The 17,150-nt window shown below is 37.7% G+C and overlaps 1 protein-coding gene across 1 annotated transcript in view; it reads left to right on the top strand.

The window, feature by feature from the left end:
- The first annotated feature begins 13,053 nt into the window (after positions 1–13,053).
- CACNA2D3 (calcium channel, voltage-dependent, alpha 2/delta subunit 3) overlaps positions 13,054–17,150 on the top strand; it is a 476,027-nt gene continuing 471,930 nt past the window's right edge. The window contains exons 1-2 of the mRNA XM_010572633.1: positions 13,054–13,172; positions 13,791–13,872. Coding sequence (XP_010570935.1) covers positions 13,054–13,172; positions 13,791–13,872 — 201 coding nt within the window. The remainder of the gene's footprint in view (positions 13,173–13,790; positions 13,873–17,150) is intronic.

Here is a 17,150-nt window from a genome sequence, read left to right as displayed (position 1 = left end):
CATGCAAAGATCATGTCATTTTATAACACCATTACAGAAGAAAATTAGTGCTAAATGATGGATTTTGTTAATACTAAAGAATAGAATTAAGAAATGCTACAAAAGGTCTAAACATACCTGGTTCTTGCTTTTCAGTCTAACAGTGACTTGCTTATAGTTGTATCGGAGCACCTAAGTGCAGTCTCATTCTGACAAGTAAAATGAAAGGGTTTCATAGTCTCCCAAAACATTCTTCTGAGGAAAACGACTCAAAGATGTGGTACAGAGGAAACTGCATCTGATCTGCATGTGCTCCCTAGTCAATGATACTTTATTTATAAATGTACTATTAGAAGTCTAAGGTAGAGTAAAAATGTGCATACCTAACTCTGACAATGTTCAGATGCGTGCAAAAATTGATCATATTCCTTCTAATCCAGCTGTCAAGGTCCAGCTTGCTGGCAGATTTTATGCATTTTTGAATGTTGCATGCACGCTAATAAAAGGCTCACCCAACCTTACTTAGCCTGTGAATGGAGTAAGAAGAGCAGACTTTTTCACTGTCAAGTTTTCATTAAATTTTAAAATACATATGCAAGTTTGTGGTGTCAGCAAAGAAAAGAACTTCTCCTGGCAGGGTTCAGATTCAGGACTTTAGTACCTGTGTTGGTGGATTGCTACTCCAACTATCACTGTGGTGCTATTTATATATCATAATACCTATTAGTCAGGAGCTGAGGGCTCTGCTCCAGTGGAGGCATATTTACACTGCGTGCATGATCTTTACAGTTTATGATGATCATTGTCACAGCACTTTCAATAGAAAGAGTTTCCCTGCCCACAACAAACAACTCACAAGCTCACTGCAAGTCTCTTCCTAACCTCTTGCTGAGCTTTGACAGTCTGGCATAACCACAGATTCTGCAGCTGTTTTTCTTTAATGAACTGGAAATGGCATTATATGGGTGCAGGCTTAGTGTTAACCTGTGATTGATGTGTTATTTCACTAGGTAACTTACTGTGTGCGCATATTAGTGCAGAACAGATATGTTTCACTGCACACAATAGGTTCATTCTTCGCTAGATAAATATAATGTGAGTAATTGCAGTTCATTATGTAAATACCCCTGTATGAGACTTTTATGGAGTAGTAATGGATTTTGCAGAATATTTTTCGCCTACATAGAATACTGTTTTTTAAAGCAAGGTAACAGTGTCCGTCAGGAGGAGGGCTTCTAAGCCTGCAACTTAAAAGATTTTATTATAGCTTCGTCTGACTTGATTTGAATTGGAGAGAACAATCCTGACTATTCAAACATCTAACCACCTACTACTGGGTGGAGAGGGGGGAAGGGTCCTTCTGTCATAGGCCTCCCAATTTTTTTCTAAGCAGCTCAGCAGTTCAGTAGAAAAAAATCTTAGACACTGAAAGGAGATGATGCTTTCAAAAATATTTGGAAATGCTGATTCAGCAGTGATGGCAGGCCAGAAGACCAAATGAAAGGTTATTTGGTGTGACAGACTGTATTGGTGTTTTTTTTTTTTTTTTTTTTTTTTGGTTTTTTTTTTTTTTTTTTTTAGCGAACAGGAGTGGAGTTTAAAAGAAGAGAAACATACTCCCCTAAACAAAGGGAAAGAGAAAGGAGGATTAAGAGGATGTGATGGAGGAGAAATTAAGGTCTAAAAGCATAATTGTTTGTGGTAGTACCAGAAAAATGTTTAAGCCATAGGAAGCCTCCTCCTACATCCTAAACTTTATAGGGTTTATTTCAAGTATCTCTTCCCCTATCTGTCGATATGTTAATACTGGTACAGAGATAACAACAAGTATTTCAATATAATAATAGAAGTGCATTCCAGTTTGAAAAATATGAGCAGGTCTTCTGTTGGTGAAGGATCATGAAGAATGAAATATTAAAGAATTAAAGATATCTCTGTTAACATGAGGTTTGTTTTGGTTGGGGGTTTTTTGTCTGACAATATGGTTTTAAATCCCATCTTATGTTTAACTGCAGCTTTCTGCCTAAGTTTTGCATGCTGGCATGCAGGAAAAACCCCAACCAAATGAAAAAACACCTGGCAACACTCATTCCTCAGATTGTGGTGTTTTTATGAGGCTTTTCTACTTGGAATAATGTAGCATGCCCCTTGTTTCTGGACACTAAAAACTAAATGTGTGAAAATTCACTTTTTCATTACTGTTGGGTTATTCTATTTTGCAAGTAGAGGAGAGTGTCTTTGCTCCTTACATTGTCCAATAACACCAAGATGCACAACAGAGTAATGTTAGTCAGCTCTGTGAAAAGGAAGGTTGCACAAGTTTGCAAAGAGATCTTTCCATTGTGTTGTGGTGAATTCCAGCCAATACTGTAACATATCTGGAAAACCCTAACAGGCTTCCAATTTAACAATGTTTCTAAAATATTGACATATACAGAATGGAAGCCTTTGTGTTTTTTTGCTGTAGCTAAGTTCCTTGCATATTGAACAAAAACCTGTAATGAGGAAGATAGTTTCAACTGACTTAGAAAAACAGCTCAAGTCTATAAATGAATGAAAGGAAGAGCCAGATAACACAGCTGCTTTATATAATGGCTAGCCTGTCTTCAAACAACTCGGCTGTGAAATGATGCAAGCCTTGAGATTATTACTTTTCTCCGTTGGCAATTTGTATTCTTGAAGAGTGTGTGCACTACTGTATTTCAGTCTCAGGATGGGGGTGGTAGTATGCCGGGTGGTGCATATTGTGCCAATTGTGGTAAATAAGGTCAATTAGGACACTCTAGTTTTTCAAAATGAATTCCTAGTCACTTCATCTACAATTCTTAAAAATGTATAACACTGGTTTTCTTGGTAATACAGTTAAGGCAAGATGCCCAGAAAGATGACATGTGCTGTCTTCAACTACTGCAGTTCCTTGGTCTTGTGTATTTCTTCAAGCAGCATTTCTTAGAGCAGCAGTTACTGCTTCAAGTGTCTGCTGTGGTGGAGTGCTGCCTTTCCCTGACAACAGAACTGTGTTATCAGATGTTACCCACGGTAGTATAAAATGGTTGTTCAGCTCTGCTAAAGGATTGTATTGACTGTATGCATCTGTAGGTTAAAGGCTGGGCATGTACTGATTATATCCAGAATAACTTTAAACATTGTCTCAAGAAACTGTTAGAAGCTTTTATTTACTTGATTTTCAGAGAACTTACCTCTTCAGAGATCTACAGCTTCTTAGCTGTGTGTTATGGCTGCCTGTCTTTGCTTAGGAGTAATTAGTTTGGTTAAGTAATAGAGACCAGAGTAGGTCCGCTAGCATTATCACAAATGTAATACCATAATTCCCAGTTATGAATTTATTGATGTGAATAACTTGTGTTGGACTAAAGTGAATGTCCAAGAGAGGTCATTTAGTCATAACTTTATTCTGCTCAATCTCTTACACTCAGTGCTGTGTGTATGTACACAGATATATAGACAGGTGTCTGTCTGTCTCTCTCTCTCTCTCTCTGTATTTCTATCCTTTCCTAAAACTTAGTTTTAGTCACTTCTTGGCAGGGTAGGTGCAAGAATAGGAGAGCTAGTAATTCCAACTATTACTCCCTCTCTTGCATGTAGGGAGCACAGTTTGGATGGGGGAAGCTGCATTAGGAGTGCAGTGTTTGGATCGGGACCGAGTAGTTTGGAAACTCATTATCTGGAATTGAGAGAATGGCACCAGCTTTGTAGGGCATGGTGCAACATCCTGATAAAACACACCAGCAAGAATGCTGACTTATCAATGATTTCTAATGTTCAACCATTATATAAAATTGTATAGAACATGGATGTCTTGTGCTTCTTTAATCTCCTCATAGGTTCTGTTTTTCTGAATCTAGGAAGCAATAAACAATCAAATCCTAACTGTGATTACAGAAGTATCTGCAATATAAATGCACTGAAGTATGTGTATTGGTTAACACATTAAGTGATAATATATAGATATGAAGCATCTCCAGAAATGCAGCTATCTTCTATGTCTGATTACTACCACAAACATGTTAACAAGAAGTGCTATTGAAGTCTTGCAGTGATAATTATTCTTTTCCTTAACAACAAAAAGCTCACAGTATTGCTTTCCTTTGGCAACTAAAAAGATCTCACTTTAGATGTTAAAGCTTGAAACAAAGTAAGGAGTTTCCTAGAACAGCTGCTTGGGAGGAGAATTTTAAACAGCATAAGTAGATGACAGCTCGGATAGAGATTCCCTGGTGAGAAATAAAACTGAAGTGAATTAGCAGTGCACTGATGAGTGGGTCAGTGGTCTCGATCAGTGATGGATGATAATAGGTACTCTTAAGAGCTTGCAGCTTTAACACTTGATTACTAGGCAAGTGTCATATGAGCATAGTGCATCTTACAAGGAAGGCTCTTCATGAATTTCTGACACCTCCTGTTCTGGAGGCTGAGCAGCTTCTGCAGTTTGAATTTATGGTAATTTTAGATAGAGTTGAGCATAGGCTGTGATTTAGATGGCTTTCTCTTCTCCAGCAGTAAGACTATGGGCAACAGTCTGTATGAGTTGGAAGGGTGTGTAGGATGAAATAGCCTTTACTATATCTATAAAGAAGGATGGGAGTATTGAATTTAGGGATCAAAGAAGTTAGAAAACTGCTTGGGGAACTTTATGTGCTTCTGTGAGAAAACATTGTCTGGAAAAGTGGGACTTGCAATAGACAAAGGTGAGAACTGAAAGTAGAGACACATAGCAACGGGTTTGCAGAAAAAAAAGATGGTGGGGGGATAAAGGTATTGGAGGAAAAATAGGGAGCCTTAGTTCTCAAGTACCAAATTATGTATCAGGCTGAATAATGCTCAGGAGAAACTCTTGGGGTCTGATATCTCTCTTAAGCTTCTCTGTGAAACATTGACAAGATGTCCTGTTGCTTTTTTCCAGCAGCCCTCAGCTAATTCCAAAAATACCAGTTTGGGGAAAATTTAAGGAGTTCATCCTCCATTAAAATGGAGACAGTTATTTCTAGTAATGGCTGGGAGATGGAGGGCTGAGAACTGCACGAACCTTTTTTTATGCTTATTTGAGAGGTCCTTGATAAATGGCATATATTATTTATTAAAAAAACATCACCTTTGGGTTATGGGGTGGTATCAACGGCCTTTGATAAAATATTGTATGGGATCCATTATCTATATTTAGTGTATTAGTTCCCATTTTATTAATAAATTGAAGATTAAGCAAGTGTTTTCATGGTACAAAAAAACCCTCACAAAAAATTGGGGTGGGATAACTGATAATAACAAGTTCGGCTCAGAATTTTGCTGCTTTTTCTATATTTTCTACAGACTATTTAATATTGGTTGCTTATAAATAGAATCATAGTGTAAACTAGTATTTGTGGGAGTGTTTTTGTTTCTTTGTTTTTTTACAGTCATAGGAAGGATGGCTATATTATGGGCTGAACTTGTTAGTCTTATTGTTTAAAATGGAGTGATACATTAAAAAGTAATGAGCATAGCAGTCTGAGTGTGTCTCTTGCAATGCTAGTGACACTATGATGGATTAACAGCCTGTGAAATAGAAATGCATGCTCTGGCAAATATTTTACCTAACACTTATTAGTATATTTATGGATATAAATTTTGCTTTTACTTTGCATCTTTTAAGCATAATCATGCTTTAATGTATTTTAAAAAAACCACAACAACCTAATAAATCTGCTATTCTTCAGCAGGAGAAGCCTGAGCTTTCCATGGTATATAATGTCAAGCTATATTATCAAAATGGAAGTAGAATTGGACTACTATATACAAGTCAGAATTTGAAGCCCCAGCCCTTGTATTTTTTTCTGTGATAAGGTATTATTGTGTTTGATGCCGGAATTATTCATTATGCCTAAGTCCACTTTTTCCACTGACTTAGGGTATTATGGGAGTGCCCTAATAATAGATTGTTTCATCTGCTTACAGGCAGCAAGGTTTTGACTAATGTTCACTAGAACAAGTAGCCACTTCCATTGGTGGAAAAAAAATGCAATCTTAAATTTGATTCTTGCCCAAATTAACAGTAACTGCTGAAGAAGTGAAACTTGATTTGCATAAAGCAGTAAGTCTTTAATAGATGTTATCAGGTTCCTATTGTGACCTTAAGAAAATTAATGAATTGCCTACACTCTTTATTGAAACCTGTTTGTCTTTTGATAGTTCTTGGTGGTCTTACTCTGCAGTTGTGATCAGATATTTAAGATGGTCTAATATCCTTACTCGTCAGGACTTTTTCTTAGTTGATGTATATATATATTTTTTAATGTAACAACTTACTGGAATTCATTACCATAATGTGCTTGCTTTATAATATATGCTATTTCCAATAGCCTTTTGAGATAACGTTTGATTTTCAGGATCAGTCAATGTTCATGATAAATAAACAAGGCTCACCAAAGTGATAGAGCAGAAATAGATCACAGGTTAGCAGCTGCTGCCATAGAATTATACAAAATTAATTTTCTGTAACATTTCAGAAGCAGCACTGTGTTGACTAAACTACCAGTTTCTTGATCTGATATTCAAGACTTCAGAAAAGTCACATTTCCACCTCAAAACTCATACTTGTGATGCAGGAATTAATTAGAGAGTGACAGAATTACAGGCCTCTGAAGTACCTAATGGCTTTACATAATTACTGCACTGTTTCTTGGATCAAAAATTATGTTATATTTTCAACTTTGCAATACGGACAGTATTTTGAAAATAATTAAATGTTAGTCTAAAGTTTGCAGGCTGCTTTCAGTTGAGTGGTTGCAAACTTAACCTCACTGATGACAATGGATCATCTGTCGATGCAAAAGGAGCACTCCTTCGAAAGAGTCTGCTCAGTACCACTTCCCCTCTTTCTCCTGCCTTGAATACATCTTTTTTGGTACCCAGTGTTTGTGTCACTAATCCTGCCAAGATCTGAAGTAAAAGCAATGCTTTTCCTAACCTTTGAAGTCTATTTTGGGCTTTGACAAGGGTCCCTTAAAGTGGCTCTGAGGAATTTGCAAGGTTTGGGTCAACATTCACAGGCCAGTATAGATATGACTAGGGTTTTCATTCTAGTGTGTAGACAGTAATAGATTAGCACTTAAATATATTGTGACCTTTAGTCATCACTTGTATCATCGGAGGAGTAAATGCTAGGTTTGTTTGTTTCTATAGTATTCTGTCTGTTATGTTAGAGCTCTCAATTACAGTTTCTCATTTTTAAGTCCTATCTTTGGTTTTCAGGTATTTTGAATGCATTGAAAGCATTAACATTTACAACCTAGCACTAGCCTTGGGAGTAAAAATGTAATTTATTTGCTTAGAGAAGAATTCATTTCCTAGCATGACACTCAAACCAAATGTGGACTTTGACTTAATAGCTGAAAATTCAAAATAAATGAAGCTTATGTAAAATGGCACTAACAGACCAGAGCTACAGTGGACTGCTGAAATTGGATTTGGTTAGCTATAAACATCATTAGCTTAAAGCATTCTAGCTTACCATGCGGTGTTGAGCTCTCATAGGCTGGGATGTGATAATGCTTTGCTCTTTTACATTTTAACTCCTTGTGGAGATGCTAAAGCCAGCTGAACATAGGCTTTGTAGAAGCTAAATTAACCATGTGTTCCTTGGGGTTTTATGGCAAACTGTGAGGTTTATTTGGTGTTGAAGTGTACTAAAGATAATGTGACAGTAACCTAAAATGCTGTACTTGCAACATATTAATTGTGAGTGTATATTAGTATTTTTTTTAAATCCTTAGAGATTGTATTTATTCTTATGTAACTGATTTTGAGTATATGTAGACATAGGTTGCATATACCCTTAATATTCTCATAAGTTAAATTTTTGTGATTGATTTGACCTGAACAGTATATACAAACAAGATGATAACATTATAAAGTTGCATACAAAATACTGCCATGGTTTAGAATTTTTGCAGTATTTTTATTTCTACAAGTCACTAGCTCATGCCCATTATGTGAAATTGTGTTCATTTAATCCAGGGAGTAATGTTACTTGACCTCAATCTTTGTTGTAAGTGGGTTGGAATCGGTCAATAACTAGGCATTCCCATACCATTGAAACACTTAGATTTATACACATGGGACCTTCATAAAATTCTAGGAATACATGTACGTATGTTAAGTCCCTACAGAATAGGTCTAATGTGCAGTCTCTTGCTCTTTCTCAGATGTACAGCTCACTTTGAAACAAGTAAACCTGTGTTCTCACAGCATGTAAACAGTACTTGATGAATCCTTCCACCATTGGGTTGTTTCCAAATAATAAATCCTAAACATTCAGATTTTGCCTTCATCTGACAATCTCAAAGTGCTTTGTGCAGCTGAGATGACTTTTGTTATCCCTCTACTTCTCCTGTTTTCATTTTCCATGTGTAAACTTATGTGAAACATACTTGCAGAGAAGTAAGGGAAAAGTTGCATACAGTTGTTAATGGCTGGAAGGATTTTTCAGTACAGGACATTATATTAAATTGTTTATTGCAGGAGGTGGCTATGTCCCTTCACTTCCTCCCTTTTTTCCCCTCCCACTGCCTTTATTTAAGGGATCACTTTTTAAGAGAAGTATTTCAGAGAAAGGAAAAGGGGGAGAAGGGACATTTTAATCTCTTGAATCAAACAAACAAAAAAAGCACTGTGGAGAACACATCTGAGTGTTATAATCTCAGTATTTACAATTGTTGAGGAATATACTACAAAGGAAGTATTAATGCCACATCATGCAGTGTAGTTAGGACTTGTCTATTTTTGCAGTATCTGAATCTTCTAATCTGTGTGGAATACAGATAATCTGACGTATTTCCTTTTTTTTAATTAACTTCCAGTGGAGGTGGCTTGCATCTTCAGCAAGGCTTTTAGCATTTTAGCCTTCTGCATTTATTCCTCTCTGTTTAGAACTCATTGTAGATAAGCATCTGAAAAAAGAAATACAATAAACATTTGTGTTAATTATATCATTTCCTCCTACTCTTCTCCCCTGCACCATATGTTCTCTTCTCTATGCCTCTCGATTGATTTTTTTTTTTTTTTAAATTTTTTTTTTTTTTTTTAGGGCTTTATACGTGTTTGGTCAGAAGACCTCAAAGTAGGTTCTGATGATGCAAATGTGACCCTGTTACTGCACCCTTTTATAAGTGTAAATACATCTGGAGGTAAAGGAAAGAACAATGGGATTGATTTGTCAGGTAGAGTTACTATATGTATTTATGTATGGGACTTCCTTAGTCTGTGTTCTGTACTTCAGCCTTTGTGTCAAATCTCATATTACCCTTTGCCCTTGACTTGGGGTTTTTTGTTTGGGTTTTTTTTTTGATTTGTTTTTTTTTGAGGGGGGTTGGTTGGTTTGTTTTGCTTTGTTTTTCCCTCAGTCCCTCAGTTATTTTCCTGAATGTAGTCCACTGCAAAAGCTTTGGGGATACATCAACTTTCTCTGACTGTGCCTGTGACTTTCTATTACCACACTTGATGATTCACATGTCCAAATTTTATTTCTGCTTTCATGGGGAAAACAGCTTCTTTCATTTTCTGTGAGATACTAAAATGTGCCATTGTACTTGATCATCAAAGACACAGCAGGAGGTTAGATGCCATTTTTACCCTTTAAAAATGGGGGGCCAGGGGCAGGGCGATCCAACTTAATACACTTGTATGGGGAGCTCTGCTTCTGAGACTACTGGCATGTAAGTAACTTACCTGCACTTACTGCTAAGACGCACTTTGGTTTTAGAACATAAATTTGCTAAGTCCATAAACGTTTTCCTTCTCTGATCAGTTATCTGTACATACTTTTTTCTTGTGGGACCAGCATTAAGGATTCTTCCAGATTTGGCAGTTACCTATAACAGCATCAGGACATGATAGAAATGCCACATTACTTCCAAAATCTAAATTAATTACTATGCTTCTTTGAAACTTAGCTTTCTTCTGACTTTGGTCCAGGATGTCATATGGCTGTACCAAAAAATGAAGCATACAGCTATATCCCCAGTATAAAGGAGTCAAACCTTTTGGCAGAACTTACCTCTTTTTTTTTCTATTTATTTTCCTTGGTTCTTATGCAAACCCACTTAGGAAAGTTTCTGCATCTTGCTCATGAGGACAACATGGGGGAAACAGTAACATTGGTTTTGAACCTGGTGTCTTGACCGCAGTGATCTGTGTACCAGGAATAGTCAGTAGTGGTCAGGCCACAATACAATAGCTTGACAGAAAGTGTTGTCACTTCTTAGTGGTTTATATGTATGGTTTGTATGTGTTAGACCACTGTTACAGTGTAGGTTTGCTTTCCATTCACTGAATCATTGAGAGGAACTAAATAACTGCATGAACATAACCAGTGTGCATTAATGAAAGATGCTGAAAGCACTCTATGGTATAATGCATACAAATGTTTGTTAACACAAAGGGAGGTGGCCATGCTTGTACTGTCAAGTATAAATTTCTTTTTCAAGCAAATTTTGTTTTCTGAGAATAGCAATAATGAAATAGGATTTCTATATTAAACAAATGTGAGTGTCCTGTTATACATGCCAAATGCATAAATTGTAGATCTGATAAGGTATTGAATGTATAATAAATATAAATAAAGTCAAGGGTTTGACAAGTGATTTTATAATCTTTTTTTGCCAATAATTATTGATGGTTTTAATACATATTAAATTCCTCAGGACTGTTTAACAGAGGCACATTGTATGTGCTTTCAGAAAGTTTCTAGGGCTCCCAGTAATTGTTTGAAGAATGAAGCTGTTACTTGTCACTAGTGCTTTGTGTTGTCTTGAAGCAGATAAGGATCTATGTTAATGTAAAACCGAAGTTTGAATCCCACAAAATTAGCCTTATGAATTTCCTTCCTGAGATTGTTTAGCATGTAAAAAAGCTAAACAGCACTAAGTAGTGAGGCAGTCCACCATTCCTGCTTCATTCCTAGTTTTGAAAAAATACTGTTGTTTATATAATATGTTCAAAGGGGCCCATAATTCATTATATACGGTTAGTCAGCCATGTGCATTTTTATGTTTCTGCCTGTAGGTAGGCTGAACACCTGGTGACATGGCAGCATATTTAAAACACCACTTAGAAAATCCACAGTAACAGCACAGATAATAGGACTTTCAAAAAGGTTGATTAATACACAAAATAAGTGTCTCTTTCAACAAAACTTTCATTATTGCCTTCATATGAAGGTATGGACAGAAATATGATCTATTTACTGTTCCTGGTGGGGATGGCCAGCGGGTGGTGAAAGTTGCAGTGTGTCATGCTGCTCTGTTCTATACAGTTTCCCTAAGGTAGTCTTTCTATCTTTAAACTTCTAGTTTCTTCTGAGAAGGCAGAACGCTTTTATCAGCCAGGTGTTGAATAGAGGTTTTGATATTTAAAGCAAACTGTTCAGTGCTCTTAGAAATGTTAATGAGGAAAAAAAATACAGGTACTACACATCTAGCTTCAAGACAGAACATGTTAAACAAGACAAGAATAGTATACAAAGGCAGAGTGAATATTTCGAGGTGTTAATTCTAGCTACAGAGGGAAGAAACTAGAATTCTGGAGCGGACACTGGAGCTACATTGTATGATGCAAGGATGACTCAGCCCATGCTCAGATCATCTCCAGGTCTTGCCATACTTATTTACATTAAAGTTCAATTGCTATTTTAAGTCTGTGGGTTTTAGTGGAGAAGGTGGTGAGAAACGAGCAGAGGGAGAAGAATATAAGCAAAGGGAGGGAGGGTAGATTTTAAAACGCAACAACAAAAATACCTGGACCAATCCCCTCCCGCTCCCCACGCCGCTCTCTCCGCGGAGGAGCTTGTAATCCTATGTTTGCCATATCAAGAGGATTCTTCTATGAGCATAAATGAATAATTTATTCACAGGCTCGAGTCAGTTAGCCCGCACTGATTTACTTATGCTGCATTTCTTTTCATTCATAAGCCTTTGCCAGTCCCGGTCTCTCGGATAGTGACTCGCTGCAGCGCTCAGGCGTGGGAGGCAGCAGCAAACGTGCCTTTATGCACAAGGACGTGCCGTAGATGACTCGATTAAACGTGCGAGCCTGACCTAAACCCGGGGCTCGCTCCGGGAGCCCGCTGCTCCCGCTCGCCGGCGATGCTACCTCGGCGGGGATCGCCGCTCTCCTCCGCGGGTCCGTCCGCGCCCCGCTCGGCGCGGCTCCGCCGCCGGGATGCTGGGCGCTCTCGGCGCAAAGGGCTGAGCTCCGGCCATCCTTCGCCTCGCCGGGGTGTGTGACAGATGCTTGTCACGCAGCGGTGCCCTGCCTGAATTGGCCGGGTCTCCGGTGGGTGTGCGCGGCCCCCCCACCTCCCCTCCGCCCCTGCCGAGCCCTCCCTCGCTCAGCCCCCGGCAAATGTGCAGCGCGCTCTGCTCGCCTTCCTGGAAGGGCTCAACTCCACTTTCCGCTCCTCCAGACTTTCTCTGCTTTTGCCATACAGAGGCACCCTCCCTCTGGTCCGGCTCCTCCTGTGCCTGCCTCTCTGTCTCCGCGCTATCCCGTTAAAAGGCTGCTGCTCCTGCTCCGCTGAACCAGTGCGTTGGCTGACTCGATCTGGGATGAAGGCTCGAGGTTATCGGCGAGGGAAAGGAGAACTCTAGGCAGCTTTCCATTTGCGAAGTGAGCAGTAATTGCAAGAAGAGAGCCTCCCTAGTTGGAATCGATAGTCCGCTTTCTTGCTGCTAAGGGCACTCTGGAGCAGCAGTAGGTCACTGAAGTAACTCCAGCACACTGCTGACTGCGGAGTTGTAAAGAACTACGTGCAAGTGGCTGCAGTAGTGCTGGAAAACGCTTTGCTGTTACCAGGGACACAATAGTTTTCAAGTCATTAGAGCTTTGCTTCTGGTCCTCTCCTTCCATTACACAGAGAGGGTCATTCTTTGGAGGGATGAGGATGGAGCTGTGATTTCTTCCAGTGTTGTTCTAGGGGAGGGGGTAAGGTTGGGGACAGAGGCTTTAGAAGCAAAACCCCACTGCTGCTGAATTCGGCTTTACTTGAATTTCCCCAAATCTTTCCAGGCACAGAGAGGCACAATGCCAGAGAACCTGAATCTTCTTCGGGCTTTTGGGGGGTGTTTCTTTATCTTCTGGACAGCTTTTAACACAGCCTTAGTGGATGTGGTTGGATCGGAGCAGCAGATCCCCTTGTCTGTGTAAGTGCTTTCATGCTATTGCTCTCAGGACTGTGTTCAAGGATGAGAACTTGACTGCTCAAGTTCTTGCCTTTTTGTATTGCAGATACTTGACTGTTCAAGGCACCTTTGCTCCTCTGTCAGCTGTGTTTAAAGTGGTAGTCTCTAATGCGCTCAGCACTACTTTGATTTTATTGTAGGAGCATGTGTTGGTGGAGTATGTGGCCGCAGAGTCCTAACTCAAGTGCTTGTATTTACTGAAGTTGATGCTGTTAACTCCTGATGTGAGAATTTATTGTTCAGAATTGTTTTGCCATTTTATCTGCCTCTTTCTTTTCAATGGATACATGTTATGTTGTGCCAAAGCATGCTTCTGTACAAATTGATTCTTTAAACTTAAACAGTGCAGGTTGGGTAGTTTCATATCAGAGGCCTTACCTTAGCACAGCATCTGGTTTGTGCTTGTACTTGAACAGCTTCACTAATCTTTTGCTGAGCTTAGGTTCCTTAGTGATGTCTTTAATGCAAAATTGCTAGGATCCTTCTGAGTGCAGCTGAAGCTGTTACAGTCTGTGTTGCTTGCTATGACATGTGTATTACATTTCTTCCTGTTTCTCATTTTTTTTTTTTTCTTCTCAGTGTAAAGCTCTGGGCCTCAGCATTTGGTGGAGAGATCAAATCAATTGCAGCCAAGTACTCAGGTTCCCAGCTCCTGCAGAAGGTAAGGATCTCTTCAGCTGTAATAAGGAAGGTTTTAACAGAGAAAATGGAGGCAGATTTGATTTTTTTAGATGAATAGGAAAGCAGTTCTGTACATGCTTTGGTCCAACATCTATTTTTGTATTGTATACTGGTCCCTGATGACCATTTGCATTGCACTGCACTACCTGGAGAGTCCTTGATTAAACTGACATTTTTCTGTTTGGATGTTTTTTTTTTTTTTTTTTTTTTTGTTATCACTAGAAAGTAAACTCAAACACTTTTATTTCTTGAAGTGTAGGCTTTAGGCTAGATTGCGGATATTTAATCTGGTTGCTGCGTTGTGGTGTTGATATTTCTGTGTAGAAACAGCAGCTGCTTCTTATGAAAAATGTTAACTTCATTCAAGGAGCAGAATTAGTAGATATTGTATTATTTTCACCCTGTGCTGTATGTACGCAATTCACTGTATCGGGAGAAGGCGGCTGCACTGTTGTTTGTCATCTCTGCAGTTTTTACAATCCCATTATTCCCCCAATCATCTCAACCCAGTGCTGGGATGTATTACATCATTACAGATAAGAGGAATGAATGTGGTTATCTTCTTGCTCAGCTGCACAGCTGGGTAATAAGCTAGTGAAGTATTGCAAAAACTTGAGAAATTGGTATAAGTCTGCATAATTGGGGTGGAGGGTAGTGAGAAAGCGGATCTGAGTATTAGGTATATATCAAGGACTGTGTTTACTCTAATTTAAATATGCAACCTATAGTAAAGTTCTGTATTGTAGACAATTTATTTTTATAGCAGCTGCTGAAAAAATATAATGAGAGACTAAGAGGAATATGCTAAGACTTTAAGACTGATTTTGCAGCATTTAATGTGTGATCCTCAAAATGCAATATGGAAATGGAAAAACATAGAGACATTCACTGACTACAGAGATGCTCATTCAACCCATGTGTTAAATTTCTACTGGTTTTTTGGATGTGGTTTTTAGTTCTGAGTAACGTGTTTTTTTGGTTTGTTTGGGTTTTTTTATTTTTATTTTTGGTCTGATTGTGAAGGAAATTATTCCTTGAGCTTGTAGCACTTGTTTTGAAAGGCTTGTGTATGTGTGAAATTATGTAACGGACAGTACATGTAGCAGTTGAAACATAAAGCTTATGCTAGCCATGTAAAATGAAAGCAACTGACTTAATGATCATTAAAGGCATATGAGTTCCTTAGCACTATCTGTCTTTTCAGTGTTGTACACCCAGGACTGCAAAACATGAACTTCACTAAGCTAAAATACAGAGCTATTAAGAACAAAAATATTTGAGGTCTCTTACTACCTTTTAAGGCCATTAAATGGCTTCACTTCAACATATTGGGCAAACTTGTATTTTAATCTGAAAATCTGGACATTCAGTATTTATTATACTTCTAGCTCACTTTCTTTAAAGTCTGTGTAGTTTTATATCATCACATTTTTGTATGAACTCCTTAAATTTATACAGCAGATGGGCCTTTCCATTTTGATTAGTATCTAATCAAGTATTATTAAAAGGCTTTAATTTTTTATTGGGCCATAACAAACAGGTACCTTTATTTAACTTTGGAACTGTTCCATGCACAGCCATTTTTGCACTAAAATGGATTTAAAAATGAAATGTACCAAACACAGGTAGTCCCCGAAATATAGAATTTCTTGTGTGTTGAAATCATGCTAAAATCGCAAAGAATCAGTATGAGATCCTTAATCATTCTTCTCTTCCTCATAGTAGATACTGCTGTTATCCCTTCTGTAATGTATTTTTTCTCTCTGAAGTAGCAAGATTTCTTCCTATTGGTTGTTATAATTGTAGGTAATTGGAAGCTATTCATTTTACCTTTTCATCAGCATCCTTTCTATTTCACTAACAAATCTGTGCTCCTGTTTTTGAAGGTGGACTGTATATATACATTGTAAGCTATTGTTTTTGTTTCTTGCTTTTGTTATGATATTTCATTATTTAATGAAAGAGGAAAGACAAAACGCAGATTTGACAGGTATTTAGAGCATTTTTATTCCTCTATCACATCCTCTTTTATTTTTTTTCTTTTATCCCTTCTGGTTACAGTAGTTTTAGGAAACCTCTGGTGCTTTTTATTTTTATTTAGAATTCCAAGTGTCTCTGGCCTTTTAAGCTTGCTATTTCTTGCTGTTGATCATGGCAGATGACTTTAACATGTATCTTTTTGTATTGTTGTAAAGTATATTTCTTCTGTAAGCTTACGTGAATAAAAACATACCAAACTTCAAGATTTGCAAGTATTTTCAACATGCAAAGTTAGTGACAGAAGTTGTCATAACAATTAAGGAAGTGATAGCACAGTAGGACTCTAAATGCAAATGCCTTTTTTCCTCCCCCTCCCTCCCCACTAGCCAGGCATCAAGAATCCATTTGGTATTTACTGTGAGCTCTGGGTGATCAGAGTCAATGTCTTTTTAAAGTCAAGATTCCACTTCTAGAAGCAGTGCAACTCCTAATATTACTGGAGGGATCCACACTTTCTGATTATGAATTAAGCATTGTTACACAAATGAAGATATACAATGTATGTATAATAATGTATCTGGGCAGTATAGATTTCTTAGTTACCAACTGCTTTGTAGTGCCATTTAGTTTAATAAAGGCTTGCTAAATGAAAAATTAATGTAAAGGTTACTTGATTCATTTTGTTAGCATATATAGTGAGCCCTACTTTCAAAGGAATGCGTTTGAAATCAAAGTGTGATTGACAGTCTCTACTGCCCAAATGTTTTACACATTGAGAGTCATTTGACCCATACTAAAATTTCATTGAGCAAATGAAGTTATGTAAGATACTCAGTAAAGCAAAATTAAGCCAGGTTATAACTGTGAATATTGATTTAGTTATTACAATTCTTAAGTCTTGCTGTCCTGTGAATATTAAATGAATAACCAGCATGGCTGTCCTCTTGAGTTTCAAAAAGATGCATGAGAATATTTTTGTCACTTTTTAAAGCTATCTATTTTTTAAAAAACCCACTGCTTGCCTTATCTTAATAGGATGCTTTATTATTTCATTGCATTATAATAATCTTATCCAAGTATGTTGTTATGCCTCCTAAGATTATATGGGATATGTGATTTTTCCAAAAATTGACTTTAGATGAAATACAGACACTGCAAACAGCTCAGAAAATAATAATAATAGTTCAGTAGCTAATTTAAAAAATGATGATAAGCTTTTAAGCAAAATTAGCACTTAAAAATGTAGCATTTTAATGTTCTACTACTTGCTTTCAAAGC

This window comes from Haliaeetus leucocephalus, unplaced genomic scaffold (assembly GCF_000737465.1).
Source record: "Haliaeetus leucocephalus isolate CR32 unplaced genomic scaffold, Haliaeetus_leucocephalus-4.0 Scaffold2, whole genome shotgun sequence".
NCBI classification, from domain to species: domain Eukaryota; kingdom Metazoa; phylum Chordata; class Aves; order Accipitriformes; family Accipitridae; genus Haliaeetus; species Haliaeetus leucocephalus.
This window is presented reverse-complemented; position numbering and strand designations above follow the sequence as displayed.